This window comes from Drosophila montana, unplaced genomic scaffold (genome assembly GCF_035044405.1).
Source record: "Drosophila montana isolate Dmon_TW-CO22-7 unplaced genomic scaffold, ASM3504440v1 contig_3200_1, whole genome shotgun sequence".
Classification (NCBI taxonomy): Eukaryota; Metazoa; Arthropoda; class Insecta; order Diptera; family Drosophilidae; genus Drosophila; species Drosophila montana.
In genome coordinates, this window is record NW_026998080.1 from 9,046,329 (window position 1) to 9,068,228 (window position 21,900).

At 41.7% G+C, this 21,900-nt stretch overlaps 1 protein-coding gene and 1 long non-coding RNA gene across 4 annotated transcripts in view; both read left to right on the top strand.

Annotated features, from left to right (window-relative positions):
- LOC135431907 (uncharacterized) overlaps positions 1-21,900 on the top strand; it is an 83,106-nt gene that overhangs the window by 30,791 nt on the left and 30,415 nt on the right. Inside the window, exon 2 of one of the 2 annotated variants that reach the window (XR_010436860.1) lies at positions 12,201-12,302. This is a non-coding gene — a long non-coding RNA (uncharacterized LOC135431907). Of the gene's footprint in view, positions 1-12,200; positions 12,303-16,079; positions 16,502-21,900 lie in introns of those variants that run through there. The other variant, XR_010436861.1, reaches the window with a different exon arrangement.
- On the top strand, positions 2,142-2,881 carry LOC135431860 (E3 ubiquitin-protein ligase rnf146). 2 transcript variants are annotated; one of them, XM_064687204.1, is made up of 2 exons: positions 2,142-2,536; positions 2,597-2,881. In XM_064687204.1, the coding sequence occupies exons 1-2, from the start codon at positions 2,234-2,236 to the stop codon at positions 2,678-2,680; spliced, it is 387 nt and encodes a 128-aa protein (XP_064543274.1). In that variant the 5' UTR covers positions 2,142-2,233; the 3' UTR covers positions 2,681-2,881. The 2 variants fall into 2 exon arrangements, with proteins under 2 accessions (XP_064543274.1, XP_064543273.1); XM_064687203.1 differs by having other exon boundaries at positions 2,148-2,536; positions 2,591-2,881.

Below are 21,900 nucleotides of genomic sequence, written 5' to 3' on the forward strand. Positions count from 1 at the left end.
ATCAAAAGATTTAACTCAAGTTCAAAGATTTTCTTGCCAGTTATTGACTCGGGTAATTCCTTAAGTAAATAATTGAGAAACACTTTTGAATAGTTGCCGTTAACTCGATTATATTTAAAGTCAGTCGAAGCTTAAGTTTTGGCTGTTGTTTATCTTTGAGCTGTGCGCAAAGTTTAACAGGCAGTTAAAGTACCTGCCAGAGCAACGAGAACTGAGAACTGTAAACTGAGAGCTAAGCGCGCGTAAAATGTGTGCTTTGTTTTTGAACAATTCGCTTGGCCATTTATAAGCATAATTAAAGAAAGTCGGGTAAAATTAATTTAAGTTGAAATTCAGCAACAACAACAAAAGGCAAAAGTTTTGCGCACGAGCAACCAATCAACAATTACAGCTAAAGAGAAGAAATGCAAATAAAATAATAATAAAAAGAAATGTTTGCTTCAACTCAAACAATAAACAATCAACTTGGAATGGACGAGGGGGGGGGGGGAGATTGTGGCTGAGAGAGGGGGAGGGATGCTGTGCAAGTGGATGCCATGCAATTGGCAACTTTTTAATCAAGTTGCGAATGCAAATCAAGTGGTGCAAGGCCCAGCTAATTGGCCAGTTTGAGGCGCTAATAATAATGTGGGCGTGCCTGTCTCTGTGTGTGTGTGTGTGTGTCCTGTGAAATTAGAAGGCAGCAGACAGCTGACGTCACAGATTCAATTTGTCAGCCTTGTTAAGAACCGTGGGCTGGCCCCAAGAAATGATGTGACTTTTGGCCAGACAGTCAGCCCGACTTTTAGTTGGAACTTAATTAAAAAGCTTGTACAAATTGAAGCAAAGTCGTTGTCCTTGGCGCTTGCCGCTTGCCGCTCCTCGTCCTTACGTCCTGCCAAAAAGTAGTTGTTAAGTTCGATTTATAACGCGTCTGCACTGCGGTTCGCTGTCTCGTAAGTGCAAAGCGCTGTCGTCTTCCATTTTTTTTTTCTCCGCAACTGTCTCGTTGCGCCAAGTCAAGGATGAGCCGCGTATGGCAAACACTTAGTTGCACCCCAATCCCAATCCCAAACCCAATCCCAAACCCCGTCCCGTTCTCCCTGTGCTCCCCTCGTTCAGCGTCTAATTGAGTTGTACAAGGCTACTACTAATTGCATTCGATGCTTGCCGCTTCAGTTGAGCCGGCGTTGATATAATTAAATTTTATTGCAACCTCGAGGACAACGACATCGTTTAGCGCCAAGGTGTTCGCACAATTTATGGCCGACAAGTTTTATATATTTTTTTAATTAAAACTCACTTGCCGCCCCGACTCTCCGAACAAACTATGTTTAGAGAGCTGCAAGCGCTGCAAGCCAATGAAAACCTGATTTGTCAACAATATATTTGAAATTTTCATGAAGAAAAGGTAAATTAATCATAAATTTAGTTGATTTAATATTCAATTAAATTCGTGGAAAGATACAATTTTTGTATTTAAATATATTTTTTAATAAATACTTAGCGAGAAAGAAAGGATATCTTTGCCCCACCGACGATTTGATACGCTTGTAGACATTTCCCTTTTGTAGATATGTGAGAAAAGTTCGTTAAAGCTGAGTTTGATAAAAATAGCTTGGAAAGCAGAAGATTTTGCCATATAAAAACTTACCTCTCGTCAGATCTTTCCCATTGGAGCTATATGATAAAGTGGTCCGATCTCTGTGATTCCAACATATGTACTGCCTGCAATAGCAAGACGGACCTATCCCAAAACTGACAGATTTGAAGGCATCGAACCAGACACACGGAAAAACGGACAAACATGACTATATCAACCCCAAGGCTATAAAAAGGAATCTTTTAAATCGACTTCGAGCCTTGAATTGTCAAAAATATATTTTAGTTACGTGAAAGAAAACTTAAATTGATCATAAATTTAATTAATTTGAATTACATATATATTTATATAATGAAATAAGTAGGATGGAATATTTTAATTTAAATATAAATCTGTTAAAAACTCAAAGATTCTCTTTTATGAAATATGCTAAGGTTCACGCTAAGCTTCGTCTGTTCTTTAATGTTATCTTCAGGTTCCATCTCTTGGCGATTAAAAAAAATGTTAATTCTGCATCAAACCCGTTTACCGCCTTGAATCTATATACTTCTCAAACTATGTATATATTCACTTTTAAATTTGACAATTTTCATTAGTTTCATATTTTTCCAACAAAAAATTCAACACACACAAAAATAAACAAAAGTTACCATGAAACAAAAGAACAACTGCAGCGAGTGCAACTGCGGCAGCTGCAACAACAACAACAACAACCACAACACGAGCAGCAGCTGCTGCAGCAGCAGCGCTTGGAGCATGGAGGATCTGTGCGCCTTTTGCCTGGATCACATACATGATCCCGTGCAGCTGCCCTGTTGCAAGCATCAATTCTGCCGCAGCTGCCTGCTGTTGTATCGTGAGGCGCGCAGCTGGCAGGCCAAGCGCTGCCCGCTCTGTCGACGCAGTCTCGAGGCGTTCCAGACGCTGGACCCAAACGAAACGTACTTAAAGGGCGTGAGTTTCAGGTGTATTAAGCACTCTTTCTCTTGGCTCATGCTCATCCCTCAGCTGCAGAGCTGGCGTCTCACGTTTGTGCTGTTGCTGGGCTTAATGCTGTTCAGTTTGGGGCCATTCTTTTTGCTGCTGATCTACTGGTAGATGCCGCACAACGGACGCAGCATGCAAGTCAACTGCCCAGCACTGTTTCACACACAGATACACACACACACACGCCATTGTTTATATGTGTAGTCAGTGGCATTAAAAAAAAAGTCCGGCCATATCTCAAACCCTTTGTTCGGTTGAGTCCAATAAACCCGTATATTAACCAGTTGCATTTCGCATGCATCTGGAACTGTATCTCTTGGCTGCATCTTAATTCAATTACAACTTTGGCTAGCTGCTAATTAAAATGCGGATAAGCCGCAAAGCATGGCCAGTGCGGCCACCTGCCAGCAGAGGGCGCTTTATGCGCACAAAGTTTTCGCTTTGTGTGTGTGTGCTGAAAGTCAATTTAAATGTGGGCTTAGGCTGCAAGGCTTTGTTTTATATATAAAATATATTATTGTATAAATGTTATATTTAAGATATATTATTTTATATATACAGAGATAGGCACAATCGAATTAACGCCTTGACTGCACTTTGCTATCCTTTTTAATTGCATACTTTGCGGCGCGCCGTTCAGATTTTTGCATATTTGCATTCCCCATACGCCATGTGGGCCATAAACACCAAACGCATTTATATTATGTATATACAAATATATCGAATCGCAAAACGCGAATTGTGAATTTTAATGCAATTTTCTACATGAATAAATCCATCAAAAACGAGTTACGCCAGCTGCGCAACAAATTTATATAAAATATGGTTTCAATATACCAAGAAAAAACAAATTGTAATAAAACTAAACAATATTCGAGAAAAACGCGAGTAATATTTGTAAATAATGCGGATAAGCTGGCGTATACCCTGCTGTCAGCTAGTTGGGTTGATTAGCTAAGTGTCAAGTGTTCAATAAGCATATATGAAAAGGGCAGTGTTGACTAAGAGAAGTTGGCATGTCAGTGTTGTTAACTTCTTGGATATTTTGGAACTTGTTCTGAATTTGGAACGAATCATAATTAAATAAATCATATGAGAAAGAATACTTCTGATAATAAATAACTGCTTGTATATTTTTATTTAATTTGTATTATATTTTTATTTTTTTTTGTCATAGCAATGGTAATTTTTATATATTAAACCTATATATTATATTCTGATAATTGACATTTATTATTTTTAATTTATTTTTTAACACATACATTACTATTATTTATTTATTTACATACTCTGACATTTCAAAGTTATAAGTGAACTTTTTAATTAAAAGTATCTAGACATAGTATTTCTCTCATACCCCAGCACAGTTAATAGCTAACCTTATCCATGCCCATTACAGGGTATAAAACGTAAAGCAAAGTCCATATCGCTTGGCCGTTATTCATATATTTATTTTAAGCAGTAAATCAAACAATTTCGCTGCAATGGGACCAACAAAAAACGCAAAAAACCAAAACAAAGTTGTCAGCTTTAAAAACGCGCAACATTTGCAATTAAATGAGTGTTGGAAAACGGCGCACGGGCAAAAACGCAGCCACAAAATGTATTTGAAAATGATTCTGAGCCCCGCTTGTTGATATCAATATATGCGACTGTGGGCGTGGTATTTGTTACTCTTGCAACTATCCTACGCGTATTCGTGCTGTGTTTGCAGGCTGTTTTGTTGACTATGTGGCCATTATATCGGCACACTCTGCCCCCTTCCCCCACTTATCAGCACGCCCCCTGCAGCTGTTGTAGCTGCAGCTAGTGCGAGTTGCAGCCGCAACCACATTGGCCCCAAACAAAACAATATGGCAAAGTGCGGTGAACGCTTTTCGATTTTGTTATTTTGATAGCTTCGCTTGCCTCTGCCTGTGGCTGCCCGCATTGTTGTTGTTGTTGCCTGGTGTTGCCTGGTTGCTTGTGCGGCATTTGTGCTGGTTGCATAGATTTTGATAGCACGATATGAACACCTGAGCATGTAACCAAATATTGGCCGCTTTGCATGCCAAGCAGCCAACTGAACTGAGCCAAAATCAAGTGCCAAAGATGGCCATGTGCTAGCGGAAGAAAGAAAAATTGTAAAAATATGGTGCAATGATCAAAAGTGTACTTATTTCTTATGCTAGAAACTTACTCTTTCAAGCAGAAATTTAATAATGTTTCCATATGCTTAAGTATTATTTATGAAAAAGAGAAGAAAAGAGACGAGGCTTACGTTAAGATTATGAAAATCGCATAGAAAGGCGCAAGGTTTGAGAGCGTAATAGAGGATAGGCAGACGAATGAGAGTATGAGTGAATATGTGAAGCGCATAGAAGGGCGGTATGCAGCTGCACAGGCAGAAGCAGCAGCTTTTGACTGTCAACAGACTAAAAACAATTTGAGAATTCCATCTAAACTTTGTCTAAACAATTTAATAATAATGTATGGCATTTTTATATTGCAGTAAAATGCTCTTTTAACATTTATATATCAGCTTTTTGTAGCTACAAAACTTTTTTGCTGCATTTAATAAACAAATGTGCGGCATATTTATTTAGATTGCAACTGAAATGAAATTTATTAAATTTTAAATGCTTAAATTAGATTATAAATTGTTTATTTGTTGTGCGCGCTACAAAAGCACTTTATTTAAAACATAACCAATTTATAATAGCTGAAAAAAGTTGATATATAAATAATAATAAATAGCTAAATAAAAGAGTAGCTGCCATGGACTAAAGTTGAGGTGCAAGCGCGAGACTTTTAGTCAGTCCGGAGCCGGGGCAAAAGTGCAATATGTGGAGTACTGTGCGAACTGAGAAGTCGGAAGCGTGCACTGGGTCGCTTCTAATCCCATTGGCCGTGACAGAGCCGGGCTCTGGGATGGCACAAAACTCCCTGTGCCGGCCACTTCCGCCTCGCACCGGATATGAGACGGCGTTTTTGTGTGCGCCATTTGTCCGATTTGTGGACCATTTTCATTGCAGCTGGCTGAATATTTTTTTTTTTTTTTTTGGTTTATTTTTCGTTTGTTTTTATTTCTCTATTTCTTTCTATTTTCCCATGCGCGCTTTTTGGGGTTTGTTGTTTGGCTTTTGTGCGGCGCCTGTCGCCAGGCAAATTGAAATGTTTGCAGGGCTCGCAACCTAGACACACGCCCTCACACGCTGTGTTTGCGCTCGATCTTTGACACCCTGTAATTGAAAGTTTTTTTCGCCCTCTGTGTGTGTGTGTGTGTGTGTGTGTGCATTTAAGGCGCTTTAAAAATGGTTCTGCAATTGCTGCACAATATTGGCAATAAATGCATTTTGTTTGCTTGGTCGCATGCCTGATTAATTTTTACAAGTGCCACGCGGTGGCCCAGCTGGCACCTGCTCGCTGCTGCCACGCCCATCAGCTGTCCGCCCACTGTGCCATGTCGGCTTTATCGCAGCGCACTCTGTGTGTGTGTGAGTGTGTGTGTGTGTGTGTGTGTACAGTGTCCTTTTGGAGCCACAATTTCATCGATAGCAAGCGCAAACTTTTGCCACACACACACAGCATACACACAGTACACACACACACACACACACACACTCGGCCATAAGGCACACAGCCTTTGCCTTGGCTCATTGCCAATGCATTGTGTGCGCGATTATTTTGCCGTTTATTTTGCGCGCATTTCTTTTGCTCGTGTGCGACTCGCTCTCTCTGTATGTGTGTGTGTGTGTGTGTGTGGCAGCAGTGTGTTTGTTTGTGCGGCTACATATTAAATTTTTGTCACTTTGCCATATCTAGCGTCGTGCACCAAATTGGCTGCTTTTCAACAGCGAGCTGCAACATCTGTTTCATATCCTTGCATATCCTTTGCATATCCTTGCCCTCAAATTGCACTAGATGTTGCACGTTGCCCCCACCTCCTCCCCTCCCCCCTTTTATTGTTGCTGTTTTTGTTTTTGTGCTGTGCCCGCAAAATGGCAAAATCCTATTCATTATGTCACCGTTACGCCAACAACTTTGCTGGCCCGGTTGTTGCCAGAGTGCCAGCCACCGCGAGAGATTTCGCCCATTTCGCCAGTTAACATGTGCGGGCTGCCACAGGCGTCCGCCAAGGGGATGATGAGGGGGTGGTGGGGGCCTTCATTAAACGAGCCTCGAGCCGTCGCCATCTACCACATCAAATTACCAATTTATTTTCTTGGCTTGTTTTGCGCTGGCGACGGGTTTTTTGGCAACGAATAAGTTTTTTTTTTGGCCAAGATACGAAACATGCAGCTGATAAATTCTAGTGCCCCCCCCCCCCCCCCTCCACCCTGCCTCTGCTCGAGCAAAAAGGTGCAAAATTGCGCTGCGCATTTTAATGATATAATTAATTAGTCAAACCGACGCCCAAGTGCAACTGCAACACGCACAACAAACACACAGGACATGCACACACACACACACACACACATACACACGGCGGGCACGTGAGTCCTTGCTGCATTCGCACTGATTGCCTCGCCTGGCAGCGAGCGAGGCGACGACCTCTGGCTGCTAGTCAAAGATTAAGCAAACTAACCTAAGCGAACAAACACAATGGTGGAATGCTGCGGGGGTTTGTTGGAGTGAAGGGGGGGGGGGGGGGGAGGTCAATTGCCAGGACACTGAGGGCAATTTGAGTGCAGGATATATGCAGGCGCTGCATTTAGTGCGCTATAAATTCAATTTTAATTTAGTAAATGTGTTTGTTGTCTCTCACGCAGTGACAAAAGGCCAACCGCCATGTGCATGGCCATGTCCATGTCCATGTCCGGACCGACCGTTGCCACTCTACTCCTCCCTTCCATCTCGCCAACCCCGCCCCCCTCCATATTCTTGTGTGCGTGAAAGAGACAAATGCCTGCAGAAGATGGATGTTGCAATTGTCTGGCTTCAACATGGCTTCACTGTTGAGATGAATCTCTTTCACTTGAAGCATGCATTAATTGCTTCACATTCGATAAAGCACCCAAATGACACCGGCTGCAAGTGGGCGCTCGAGAGCATCAGATTAATCTTGACGAGTTGTGGCGGTTGGCCTGAAAGAGAGAAACCACAAAATAGTGTTGGGCAATGCGATATGCTGCTTAGATTTCGTTTTAATGCGCTTTAAGATTACTTGTGCTTATTCGAGTATTGTAAATGGGGAGTGCGAGTTGTGATAAGAGTAAGAGAGAGTGGAAATAGTAGTGTTGGGCAATGCATGTTTGCTTGATCTTGCTGTTTAGACTGACTTTACGTGCGAAATGAGTTTTATAAGATCTGATACTAGTGTTGTGAGGGGAGGGCCAGTTGTGGTTAGAGTAAGAGAAAGAGGGTCAAAACTAGTGTTGAGTAATGCTTGTTTTCTGGAGATTGCTATTTACAGTAAATTTGTGTGTGCCCTTTGTTTTAAAGGTATCTTAAAGCTTTCATGAGCTTTCAAAGTTACCATTCTAGTGTTGTGAAAAAAACTAGAATAATTAACAAAGCATATAATAAGAGCAAATACTAAGCAAATAGACTTTTAAAGTAGCTCTTAAAACTATTTTGTTAGCTTACCATGAGTTTTAGTGTTGGAAAACATATTGAATTAAACACATAATGTTATGCAATGCTATTATAAATAGTGAAGTTTCAAAATAGATGATTTAGTGAATATTAAATATATATTTGCTTGTTCTAAGGATAATTTTCTTAGAACATTTTAGTGTAGTGTTGAGAAATGAGTGAAAAACTGGTAGTTAACGAAAAATTGACAACAACTTGTGACAAATATAGAAAATGTAATAGTCACGGCTGTTTATTGCAGCTAAATTCTGATATTTATGTGTTGATTAATGCATTGTATTCTTTTATGAATTTTTATACACTTACAACACTTTTACAAAAATCTTAAATTAATTTTACTTTTTGACATTCATAATTCAATTGCACTGTCTATTCTGACTTGATTTATTCAAACTTCGAACTTTGTTTCATTTTTCTAATATCTTAATTTCATTTAGTTTATTTACAAACATATTTTTGTTTATTTATGTTTATTTTAATTTTCAATTATGCAAATTTGTAGCCAGCAGCTTGTGACTTTTGGCCAAATTAAACGCAAAATTTGCCTGGTAATCCGGCAAGGGCTACGTGTGTGTGCGTGTGCGTGTGTGTGCGTGCGTGTGCGTGTGTGTGTGTGTGTGTGTGTGTGTGTGTGTGAGATTGCTTGATGGCTTTTGTGGTCATCATGATTTGTTTTTGCGGCTGCAGTTGCAGCTGGTTGAGTTTTGTGACCGCACAATTTCCTGTCATTAGGGTCAACCAGATGTTGTCTGGGAAATCAAAATTTGGGGGCTCATCAGTGGCAAATTCTTCAGCGCAGCTGATTGGTTTATTAATTGCAATTTTTGTGCGTGTATAAGTGTGTGTGTCGGTGTGTGTGTGTGACAACAGTTTAGAGCAGCTAACAGTATGTGGACTGAAAATAGCAGGATATCAAGGACATTGTGTATTTATGTATTTATGAAATTGTGCTCGGGCAATGTAGTTGCACATTAACCCAGATACACACACGCACACACACACACACGCACGCAATGGGTATCCATTCGGGCTCATTAGCTCGCAGAGCTCATCATCAGCGTGTGGACTGGGGGGAAGCGTACGCAGAGGAAGGGGGCTTGCAGCAAAAGGTCCTGGGTGTCGTTTAATTATGTGCCGTTGTCCTTTTCGAGGGAGTTGCCATGTTGATGTTGACATATGTGAGCTGTTGTGCTTGTTGCTGGCAAAATCAACGTGCAAACTCATCAAACATGCAGCGGAATTGCTCCCATTTGGGCACACAGTTTTGTTGCCGAGTCGTCAAAGGTGTTGGCCATAAAATATCCAATTAGATTTTCGGCCACAGCAGATTTCATTGCCTAGGTGTAACTGCAGCCCCGAGTGTGTGTGTGTGTGTGTGTGTGTGTGTGCGTGTCAATCAATTTTTAATTAGTTTGAAATTGTTTGGCTTGTTTGCACAGAGTCGCGCGGCAACAATGCAGCAAACGGCAAAAGCTAATTAAAGCGCTTGCCAACACTGCAAGCGCTAAAAGTTATTCTAAAGACATTTTTTCTGTAAGCTCTTGCACCCTTGTGTGCCAACTGGACTTTAGTTTATTATACTCTTTCAACAAAACATTTGTACGCTCGCGCACAAAACTTTCAATTACACAGCTCTACAGTGCGTTACACAACACTGCAACAGCCAAAACTTATGTTATTGAGAATTCGTCAAGCCTTTTTACTTAGTAGACTTAAGTTCATGTGAGTTTCTAGCAAATCAGGAGAGAAACTTATATTGAAATGCATTAACACATTACTAAAAGACGCTACACAGCACTCAACGACGCTACACAACACCGATTTAGCTTAAAAGTGTGACACATACCCATTAGATCTAAATTATTAAGTTTTTTTTGTAACCAAATAGCGTGCAAAATAGATATGACAAACAGTTATACAACACTAACGCAACGTTACACAACACTGCTCAGCAAATTGTCTGCCCCGAGCTGGCGTCGCATTCAATTAACCAACAACTGGCTGGCATATTGAGTGCACAGTTGTCTTAATTGCTAACTTGGTTACATGAGCAGCCAGGGAAATCGTAATGAGTCCGAGTATCGTGGAGGTGAGGTGAGGTGAGGTGAGGTGAGGTGGGGTGAGGTGAGGTGAGGTGAGGTGGGGTGAGGTGAGGTGAGGTGTGGAGCGCGAGAAGAACGCTGGCGTACAGCAGGTGGCCCAACTGGCGTTGGCTCGACAATTTTAATGCCTGCCTAAGCCCGCGCGCGTATTGTAAACATCATTAGCCAATATTATATGCATTAAATTTTATGCCGAAACGTGAAAAAGGCAGCCAGGACAGGACCTCGTTGCGCCAGGACAAACTTTTCCATCCTTGCCTTAGTTAAAAATGTAAACATCAGTTGTGGCTTAATGGGGATGGTGCCGGTGGTGGCGGTGGTGGCGGCTGTGTTGTTGGTGGTGCTTCGCTTCGCTTCGTTTGGAGTAACAGCCGCAACCACACACCGCGACCCACAGTGCTTGGCATACAAATTGTCTAATCCCACATAGTTCTTGCCACCTTCACCGGCAAAAACTTTGTCATGGACTCGACTCGACTCGACTCGACTCGACTTGTTTGTGAATTGTATGCCCCGTCTCTGGCTGGGGCCATCCAAATATAAGCCAGTTGGCCAATGCTCTGCAGCTATGCATAAGCCCGGTTCAAGTCCAGCCGCAGCTGACTGCATATTTGAAACAAATGTGCAAACTTTAAATTGTTTTCAAAATAAATTTTCGCACATGAAAAGCAGCATAAAAAACACTTAGGTTGCCCGTTAGTTTGGCGACAGTGTTGGTATACGCTGCAAAAAGATAAAATATACATAATGTTGGTAAATATTTATTTACTCAATAACAAACTTATGTACAATCCATTTATCTAATGCGAAAGCTAGCGTAATGGCATATTTTATATATATTCAGCTATAAATAGTGTTGGGTAATCTCTCAAATACTCTTCTTTGCATTTAATGCTTCTCAAAATTTAAACTTAATATTTATTAGTGACCATGCACAATATTAGGGATTTTAGCTAAAATAGTGTTGTATAATGCCTAAACATGGTACTCAAAACACTAGATAAATGTTCCTACAGGCAGGCAAATAAACACAAACTTTAATAGAATTTCAAAAAGTTTACTTCAACTAACTCTTCTTCAAAAATGATGAACAGTGTTGTGCAACGCTGTTAAGTCCAACTTATTGTATGGCAAACATTTTACAGCCCTCTCAGTGGCCGTGTGGCTTGCATTTTAAGCGAGCCACGTAAATTTTATTGTATACAATTCGCATTTCATTTCATTCCATTTTAGTTTATTTCAGTTTAGTTTTATTCCATGCTGCTGGCTGTTCCACTGCGCATCATTTGGTCTCATTTCGTTTATTTATTTTGCCTGAGTGGCTGCCGCTGGGCGCAAAGTGTATTAAAGTTTGCTAATGATGTCAGTTATGTTTTGCCTTGGCTGCGCACACCAAATTCATTTATTTAAAACTTTTGCACTTTGGGGCATTTAACACGGCGTGAGCGAGACAGAAGAAGAGAGAGAGAGGGAGAGGGAGGATGTGTTTGGGCGTAAGGTAGAGAGACACACACACACACACACCCACACACACACACTCGCGGCGACTAGGCGAAAATTTATTATTGCATGTCAGATATTTTTAATTAATTATGCCGTGGCAAAATATGCGCCGCGCTCAAAAGTATGCTATAGTTTTTTTTGTCGCTCGCACTCGCTTCATTGGGCCAAGCCAAAGACTGCGCCCGCTGCAGCTGCTCTCTCTCTCAAACCGCGCAGCTCGCTGTTGGCCGTCGCTTTTTAATTAGAGGCAACCACAAAAGATTTTTGTCAACGACAGCGACACGCCCCCTTCTGTGAGTTTTTTCATACAGCCCACTTTAAAGCGCAACGAGCCGCAAATTGTTTAACCCACTTTGAAAAACACGCCAACAAACAAACACGAAAAAACTCGTACTGAATGTTGTCAAAAGCTAATCCCAAATATGATATCCTCTCTGTGTACATTACAGTGTCCAAAATGCGCAACTGTCTGGCGTCCTGGAGTCCTGCCAGGCCGGCCAGGTCCTGGCTGCCTGCCTACTAATTAAAAAAGCATTGCCTACGTGAACTGGGTAAGTTTTCCCGTTGTTGTTATTTCAACACTTTTCTACGCTTTTGTGTTACGCTCCTTTTTTTTTGTGTTTTTTTTTTTTGTTTTGTTGTATTTGCACAGCTTTTGACATAATTTTTCGCGTGCTGGCTCCCGTTGTCCTTGCTGCAGGTGTGCTGCTCCATATCCTTTTCACAGGACCCTTGTTGGCCCATCGCTACGCAAATATTTGCACATGTTTAATGCGTCGTTCGACGTGTTCGCCATTTATTTGTTTTATTTTTTTTTGTATATTTTGTAGCCCTCTGTTGTCCTTCTGCTCATTTAAATATTTACCGAGCTGCCGATTTCGTCTAGCAGTTGTCCTTTTTTCTGCGCCTGTGTGAGCGCCTTTTGTATGTGTGTGAAAATTAATTTAAGTAATGCGTTGTGCCTAGGCACATTTATCTGGCGTACGGCAAATCCTTTTTAATATGCCTGAAAAACATTTTCATTTTTCATTTGTCACTTGGCCGCAGCAGCGACGGCAGCGGCAGCGGCTCGTTAGCTCTGAATTGTTAAGGACGAAGCAGCAGGGAAGGATCAAGGCAGTCGGCATTTCTCGACTGTAGCATGTGGCATTCAATATTCAGGCAAGAAAACCACATCAAATGCCGCACAAAGTTTTCAACTGAAATTGGCATGCAGAACTTGTGACTTTTTGTGGCAGTGTTGTTAAACGTGGCACATACCTGTAGTGTTGCACGGCCTAAGCATATTTGCTGCTCCTCTTTATCACACAGATCAGTGTCAAGCATTCGTCAAAACCAGTTTCTTTTTGGGCAGTGTTGCAAAGCGTTAACATTAGCTGCAGTGTTGCAAAGCTGCGTCTTCTTCCTTACCATGTAGATTAGCTGAAGCAATCAGTATCAAACGTCGGCGATTTACTGTTAAGGATCAAGAGTTTTTCGGTCAGTGTTGTAAAATGTAGTGTTGTAGAGTTTTTCTGCTTCTGCTGCCACTCCTATTTCATACAGCTCGACTAAAGCGTCAGGATAAAATATTGGTCATAATCGGTTACTTTTTCGACCAGTGTTACATAGCGTTGACAATGCCTACAGTGTTGCAAAGCACCGCTGCCTCTTCTTCGTTATCACATAGATCAGCTAAAGCAATCAGTATGAAGCATCATCGACATTTTTTCAGTCACTTTTTGTATGGTTTCTTTTCTTTTCACTTTTATTCGGTTCCTTTTGCAACACTGGATAATCCGTGAGGGAAATTGCGCTGCCTGTTGTCGCATGCTCTTTGTGCCAGCTGCCTGCTGATGAGTTGCCAATCCCAAGGTTACTCAATCAAATTGCGGCGCCTGCCAGGATGCAGGACTACGGACTCGAGACTGGAGACTCGAGAGTCGTGTAACTCGAGTTGTTGCTCAGCCGTCGGCGTTGAAATCAAATTTCATTTGCAGGCAAAGTTTTGGCTTTTACTTAGTTTTACTTTGTGCATGCGCTACTTCTTCATCTTCTTCTTCTTCTTCTTCTGATTGTGATTCTTCTACTTTTTCCTCGCCTTTTCATTCTGCCATCGACAACTGTGCGACGCTCTGTTGACAACCCAAGTTCCCAGCAAATCAACAACAACAACAATGGAAACCCTAACGCAAAACGGTCATTAATCATTTGGGCTCTATTCCTATCTGTGTGTGTGTGTGTGTGTGTGTGTCGCATATGAAAGCGAGGGAAAGCGAGCGAAAAACATAAACTACGTGCACTGCAAAACTGAGAAACTGTGAGAAACTTGATGCTGCGACGCTGTCGAACTGAGATTGAGTTTGTGCTACAATTTTTCGCCTTTCTTTCCTTTCGAGTATATTGGGCCGAGGCAGGAAAAACAACAAAAATATATTCGAATTTTTTTTTTTTACTTGGTAATTGATGAAATTATACGTTTGAATTGTTCTTGTTGCTACCGACGAAATTTTATATACTCTTAACACACTTTTACCTGATTCCTGTATTCTTTTACGCCTCGATATCGACAATTTGTCGTAGCCTCTCGTTCTCTACAATTTCGTCAATTAAATATGAAATACTTTAAGATATATTACAGAGATATATTGCAGAGTCAGCTAAGACTTAATGCAATAAAAACTTAACTAGTTGTTTAATAAAAACCTTTACAAAGACATATGCTTAACACTTTTTGAAGAGAGCTCTCAATATCACTTTCGCCACAATTCCGCCAACTCTATATAGAATACTTTTAGACTAATTAAAGAGTAGCTATGAAAATTAATGCAGTTGACAGCGAAGCATCTGTTTAGTTTGAGCCCTAAACAAGAGATAGATTCAATCCATTTGAAGAGATCTCTCAAAATCACTTTCGCTATAATTTCGCCAACTCTTATATTAACAGTTAAGCAGCTGTTTAATTTGAGGCCCAACAAAGACATAAGCCCTTCGAAGAGCTCTATTAAAATCACTTTCGCCACAATTTCGCCAACTTGAAATCAGAAACCTCTTGAGCGAAGGCATATTAGCAACACGTTGGGGCCCAAGAAGCCATTTGGCAATTAGTAGTTGCTTCCGAAAGCCAAACGAGGTCCAAAAGTCAAGACTGAGTTGCCTTTTCTTACATATATATATATATATGTATATTTATTTTTTTGATTAATATGTGCGCCTAAATGTAGGCAGCAAATCTTTGGACCAGTTTCTTGGCTATTGTTGTTGCTGCTTTGAGAACAAATTTGCCTTCATTCAGCGCTTGACGTGGCCAAATTAAAGCTGCTCGGATTTCGCAACTCGGCTGGCTGCCGTCAGCCGTCGGCCGTGGGCCGGACAAGGGTCTAGTCCTGCTCTAGTCCTTTCTGCCTTTTGTCTCTGAGCGGCTTTTGTTTGTTGTGTAATCTATGCGCTTGATGGCACAGCTGTTTGTCCAGACAGCACAAGAAAAATGCCAACAATTAAGTGGGCAGCACTAGCAATAGCAGCAGCAGGTGCGGGGGGCGTGGTGATGGTGATGGTGATGGAGAAGCCCGTGGGCAATAGGCAATGCATTAATTTAATTAAAAGCGGCGCAACTTGCGGTATATTTGAAATTTGTGTAAATTCAACGTATTTAGAAAACACTCGAAAGCATTTAATTGGCATTTAGTTATGCCAAACGGTGCTGCCAACCTGATTTGTGTGTGTGTGTGTGTGTGTGTGTGTGTGAGACAGGCGGTTGGCAGGCTGACAGGCTAAGCTAAGCCAACACCCAACCCCCCCGTATATACAATCCCTTGCACACACGACGCCACTGCACACGGGCACAGAGGTCAGTAGCCTTATCAGCAGAGCGCGCTGCTGTTGTTGCTTTTGTTGCTGCTGCTGCCGCTGCTCACCCACGCAGCCTCGCGCTCTTAACAGCTGTCAGCTCGATTTCTCTTAAAGCTCGCCCGCGCTCTCACTCTTTCTCTCTTAACTGCTGAAATATGCAAGCGGTGGCTAATTAAAAGCCGCAGCCTCCCAATTTTGTTGTTTACATTGCCCCTCGAAAAAGCCGACGACGACGACGTCAACAATGCTCTTTGGCCGCCATTTCCCCGCCACATCTTGCGCAAGCAGCACACTGGTGTGCAATCGTGCACTCTTTTAATGCTGCGCTCTCGTACGCTCCTGCCCTCGCCGCGACACTTGTCCCAGTTGACGAAGCTTTTGGCCAGTTGCGTCGTGTCGTGTCGTGTCGCGTCGCGTCGTTTCGCTGCTGACGTTCGTTCGTGTTCGCAGCATCTTTCGAGCGAAATTCACTCCAGTTTTCTATTTCAGATTCATTTGGCTGCAGAACTCGCTCGTGTCAAGTTGGTTGGCGCGGCAAAGCGGCAATCAGCTGTGTGGTTATCCAGTTATACAGTTAACCCATAGACTACAAATTGTGTTAGCAGTTACTTATGCGTGTCAGTATGTGAGTGTGAGTGAATGCGTGAGTGCCGCCGACAGGCAATCAATACGAACTAGAAAAGGAGAGGGTCAAAGAGAGAGAGAGTAAAGGCGAGCAACAGCCGTCGGCATTCATACGGCAGGCCGCTATTTAAAGTTGACGTTGATGATGTATGGACAATAGATGTCGCCACTTAAAGCCGTTAACCAGCGGCCACGGAAGCAGACGGCGGAAATTACAAATGCGTTGACAGGCGGCTGCGAACAACCAAAACGGCTCAGCGGCTGCCAGCGACTGCAGCTGGAGATGTCTACGCAAGTAAGTAGAAGTGTCAATTTTGGAATGAGTGGAAAATGAAACGACATTGAGTGCTTTACGTGCGACTATCGGTGAGTGTGCCAGTGCAAGTGTGTGTGTGTGTGAGTAATGCATACTTGCGTGCAGTTTAATGCTGCATACTTTTATGCTTCAGTTTCGCTGTGTGCGTGCTTATGGTATGCCTGTGTGTGTGTGCGTGCTGCCATATGTGTGCAAGTTTTCGCCAGTTTAAATATTAATCTGGCAACTTTTTAATGCGCCTGCAAATTGTTATGTATGCGAGTTGCACAAACTTTTCCAGCCAGCGCTCTAAATTGTAAATCGCAAATTGTTATTTACAGCCAAAAAAATAAATAAATTTAAAATGGTGTACAATAAATTAAATAGAAATAAAATCAAGTCTGTCTATGCCAGAGAACGTATCCGTGGGCTGGCAAACAAACGCGTGAGAAACCAAATTGAATTGAATTGCTTGACATGACGACAGTCTGCCCTTCTACCCCAACACACACACACACACGCACACACGCACACTCACTGCTATTGAAACTGTGCTGCAGGCGTAGCCATGCATGCCACACCCCCTCACACACACACACACAGAGATTTTGGCCGCCCTTCTGGCGTGCTGTTTGGTCTTTGTATGCGACTTTTGGCTAAAATTCTATAGCAATTTATTTGCTATCTTTTGCATGTGGGCGCTGTGCTGCGCTGTGTGTGGGCGTGTGGGCGTGTGGGCGTGGCCGTCTGCTTCATTACAATTTAGCCAGGCTCAAAACGCTGCCGTGCACTTAACAGACAGCGTATTTGCATGGCAACCAGCAGCAAATCCACTCGAAGAGTACTCAAGAGTCTTGCCCGATTCCCAGTTTCTGGCTAAATCATCATTATTTATTTATGATTATTTTATTACTTGCATGAGGGCCTGTGTGCCTGTGTGTGTGCCTGTGTGTGTGAGTGTGTGCGTGCCTGGCGGCTGCCTTTAGATACTTCTGCTTACATATACTATATTTATATATATATATATATCTATGTATATTTGTCCTGGTATTATATAGCTGCTATATGATTATCATTAATGTTAATTTAATCAATTATTTAGCGCAGTCTGTCCCCCCCACCCCCCTCTTTTTCTGCTGCTTTGTTCTGTTGCAACCAAAGGCCCAGAGCCAATCAGCTGCCAGTTGCCCGACGTTGCGTCCAATGTTTGTTATTTGCGCACAAATAGACGACACTTGCGAATTGGCCCCCTCGCCCGGACTTCTGCCACGCCCAGCGCCAGCCCTTCTGCGCCTCTGTTGGCCACTTGTTGATTGATTTTATATTTTTTTTATTTACTCGCCTTTTTTTTGTCGCCTGCCCCCATTTTGGTTTGGAGCTAATTCAGACGCTGGTTTGTTTCTGTTTGGCTGCCTTCACTTCCGCTTTGGAGCTGCTTGCCTCTCGCTCGCTCTCGCTCTCCCTCTCTCTCTCCCGCTCTCTCTGCGATAAGCCCTCATTATCATTTGCAGGCATTTGGCGTTTGCCGTCGCTTTGCATATTTCCGATAATGAAATGAGAGACATGCACCCGCACAAAAATCAACAAGCGCTCGTCGGCTGGCAACAATGTGCGCTCATTGTCGCAGCTACAGATACAGATACAGATACATCTGCTGCACAGCTACAGATACAAAGATACTACACGCACTGATTTAGTTTGTGCTCTGTGTGTGCTCCCCTGTCTGTCTGTGTGTGTGCCAATTGTTGGCAGGCACGAACAACGACTCTAATCTGAACGCATGACGCATGCAGATACAGATACAAAACCCTTAGATACATAGACTATATAGCTAACATAGAGGCTGGCCCACGCTGCATTTGTTATAGAGCGCTCCGGGGTAGGGGGGGAGGGGGGTCTCTTTTTGAAAATACAGCGGAAATCATTTATTAAACAGTTGCCTCAACTCGCTCGCCCTGTCGCCCTCTCTTTCGCTCTCTCTCTCTTCCTTTCTCTAACTAGGCACTACTCTAGATATAATATACATATATATTTATATATAAATGTTCACATTTATTTCAATTACTTTATGTGTGCATTGACAGCAGCTATGTCGCTTCCCCTCTCTCTCTTGCTCTCTCTCTCTCTCTCGCTCTCTCTCTCTTTCTCTGTCTGTCTATCCGCCTGCCAATTTTCCAATTGAATTGTCTTTAATATTTTAATAATGTGGAATGTGTCGCGTTTCATTGCTGCCCTCCTATGCCCCCCGCTGCCTTTGCCGTACGCTTGTCCTGCTGTCAAGTCGAGTCCTTGTTCTTGCTCTCGTTCTCGTTCTCGTCCTCGATCCTTGTCCTTGGCAAGTCGTTGGTATTTTCTAAATCGCTGCCTGCCTCGTGACTGCCGCAAATTAGTCACAATCGATTTAGCAGCTCGTTACAACAGCCGCCGAAAACACCAAGCAACAGCAACAACAACAACAACAACTGCTAAACAACTAACAACAACAACAACAACATTAAGCACTGCAAACAACAACAACAACAAATAAACACTGCAAATGCGTGAACTAAACATAAATCGCTTCACGCATCAACTAAATTGACTTCTTGTTGTGCGTGTGTGTGTGTGTGTGTGGTTGAGTGTGTGCGTGTTTTCTCCAGTCACAGTTAACGTGGCTGTGACTAACTGTAATTGTTGTGTGCACTACACATAAATTGCGCCCAGTTCTTAAGCCTAATTCTGATTGGACTTGCGCTCTTAAATTCAATTGGAAATAATAGCAAAAAGTCATAAAAATAATATTATTTGTGATTTATGTCGGATCAGAAATATATATATAAAAAATCACTTTAACACTTTATCGATCTATTTGGCGCAAATTCATAAAAATCAATTCAATGCGAGCTGCTTTAATTTGCTTATTTCAAATGTGGTCAGCTTTAATCCCACTGAAATGGAAGTATATTTTTCGTAGTAAATTATTTACGGTTTTTGCTTGACTGGGTTTAGAGGTAGTTACATTTAAAAAGACTTAAATATTAGTTGAGCTACCTTGAGCTACCCAGGCCAGTATTAAGATAAACATCATATTTAACTCTCAAGTTTATAAATTTTCATTATTTTGTGCCACATATTTGGTCTTAAGTCTTAAAATCTCGTTTGTAATGCACAATTGAAGCTCTTTGCAACACTGAAAACGACAATCCTATCGATAGACGCTCTTTACATAAATATTTCGGATTTTACAACACTAAATTAAAAAAAAACACCTTCTTAAAACACTGAAAAGGACAAGCTATTGTTAGACGCTCTTCATAACTAAGCTTCATTTAGTTTCTCGCAATTAAATATAACACCGTTTTAAAACACTGAAAATGACGCAAATATCGTCAGCTGCTGCTTTTAAAACAATGTTTGATAATAACTTTAATATTGTTTAACAAACTTATGTACATAGCTTACCTAAAAAACATACTTCAGTGTTGCACAACAGCAAAAAGGTCTAACTTTTAGTTGTTATAAAACTAAAACTATTTTGCTAGGATATATACTTGTAACTGAAGCAGCATATCAATAGCTTCATATTAACTCTCAAGCTGTATGTTAAAATATTTATAACAAGTCCCTTTAACTACTATTCAAAAGAAACTTGATTTTCCCACATTCCAAACTCGTCTCAACTCAACTCAACTCAACTCAACTCGTTTTAAGCGTATGAATTTCAATTTTAATAAATTGTATTTAAATTTCTTTAGGGCTTCCAGACATCCAAGCTGCTGTGTATGTATATATTTCCCCCATGTTATTATTATTATTATGTTGTGCTTTTTTGTGTATTTATTTTCGATAAACCCTTCAAAAATATGGCAAACTTTTCTAAGCTGCGGGCTTAACAGGCATACGCATAATCGCAGGACTCTGCTCAACTGGGCTGCTGCTCCTCTTGCTGTTTGCTAATCCTCTGGAGCAGCAGCAGCAGCAGCAGCAGCAGCAACAACAAAAACAGCAACAAGAAGAAGAACAGCCGTAAAAGCGCCCGCAAAAACCCAAACTGAAACCCAAAAAACCGACAAAACCCTAAAAACCCGATGCGCATGCAAACTAAATACCGTTATCGTTTTTTCGTTTTCGCCAAACTTTAGCGAAACAAACTATGCGGTTTCACTTTGTTAACAGCTCAGCAAATGTTTTGGCTTCGTTTTCCATAAGGGGGCGTGGCTGTGGGGGGCGGCCCATTGGTGGGACTGGCAAATACCAACAACAGCGGCCACAAATAATGCAAACAATCTTTTAAAAGACCACAAACTTGCACGCCAGCCAACGCATGTGTGTGAGGGGGAGAGGAAGAGAGAGGGGGAGGGGGAGAGGGGGAGGGGGAGAGGGGGAGTGGGACTTGTTGGGTATCTTGTTCATATTGGCATATTATGAATTTTCATAACTCCTGAACGAACATTTTGTAATCAAAAGTAAATATATATATATAAATCATATTCTTTTTATATATATATATATATATAACAGCTGTCTCTAGCTGCACTTCCGCTGCATTTTAATACGCTTTCCAACATACATTTGCAGCTCACGTGCACGAATTGTGTGCTGCCTTGAATTTTTCAATGCACTTGTGCAGGGTATTTTAGTTATGTCAACAAATGTGTAACGCATAGAAAGAGGCTTTAGTTCTCATAAAAATATGAAAAAATATTGAAAATTACAAAAAAAAATAATAATTGAATTGTGTCTAGTTCTCTAGTTAATCTAACCAAACTTAACTAGTTCTTCTAGCTTATCTTCTCGCATCTTCGCATCACATCAGCTCTTTACCATATTGTTCTGCAAGCTTATTGAAACTTCTTCTAACTTATCTCCCAATTCACCTCAAATCAGCTCTTAGCCATTTTTATTTTTCAAGCGTATTTCATCTTCGGCTTGTTGCGAGGACTTCTACTCTTTGCTTTTTGTTATTTTTTCCAGTTGATTTCTCGCTCTCTGCACAAACATCAAACAACTTTTCACGTGCCTTTGCATAATTCTTGCACTGCCCGTCGCGCTCTTTCGGTCAGCAGCAGCAGCAGCAGCGGCACGTCCTTTCTTCGTCCTGGCTCTCGTCCTGGCTGGATGTTTGTTCCTGCTGCTGCTGCTGCTTGTTTTCGCCTTGACTTTAATCATATTTCCATCAGCAACACGCTGCGCATATTGAACAGGATCAGCAGCAGCAGCAGCAAAACAAACATAAAAACGAACACACACCCATTCACACACACACACCCATTGATACACACACACACCCTCGCACACACTGCAACATCCAGTGCATGGCTTCCATTGCCTTTTGTCAACATTGGGTAATTTTTTAATCTCCGGCATTGAATGCAGCTTAAAGCGCACAAGCTGCACATGACTTGACAGCATTTTTGATG

Coding starts and splice junctions, on each gene's coding strand:
- LOC135431860 (XM_064687203.1), top strand. CDS start 2,234: ATGAAACAAAAGAACAACTGCAGCGAGTGCAACTGCGGCAGCTGCAAC. Junction 2,537..2,590: donor ACGAAACGTACTTAAAGGGC/GTGAGTTTCAGG, acceptor CTCATCCCTCAG/CTGCAGAGCTGGCGTCTCAC.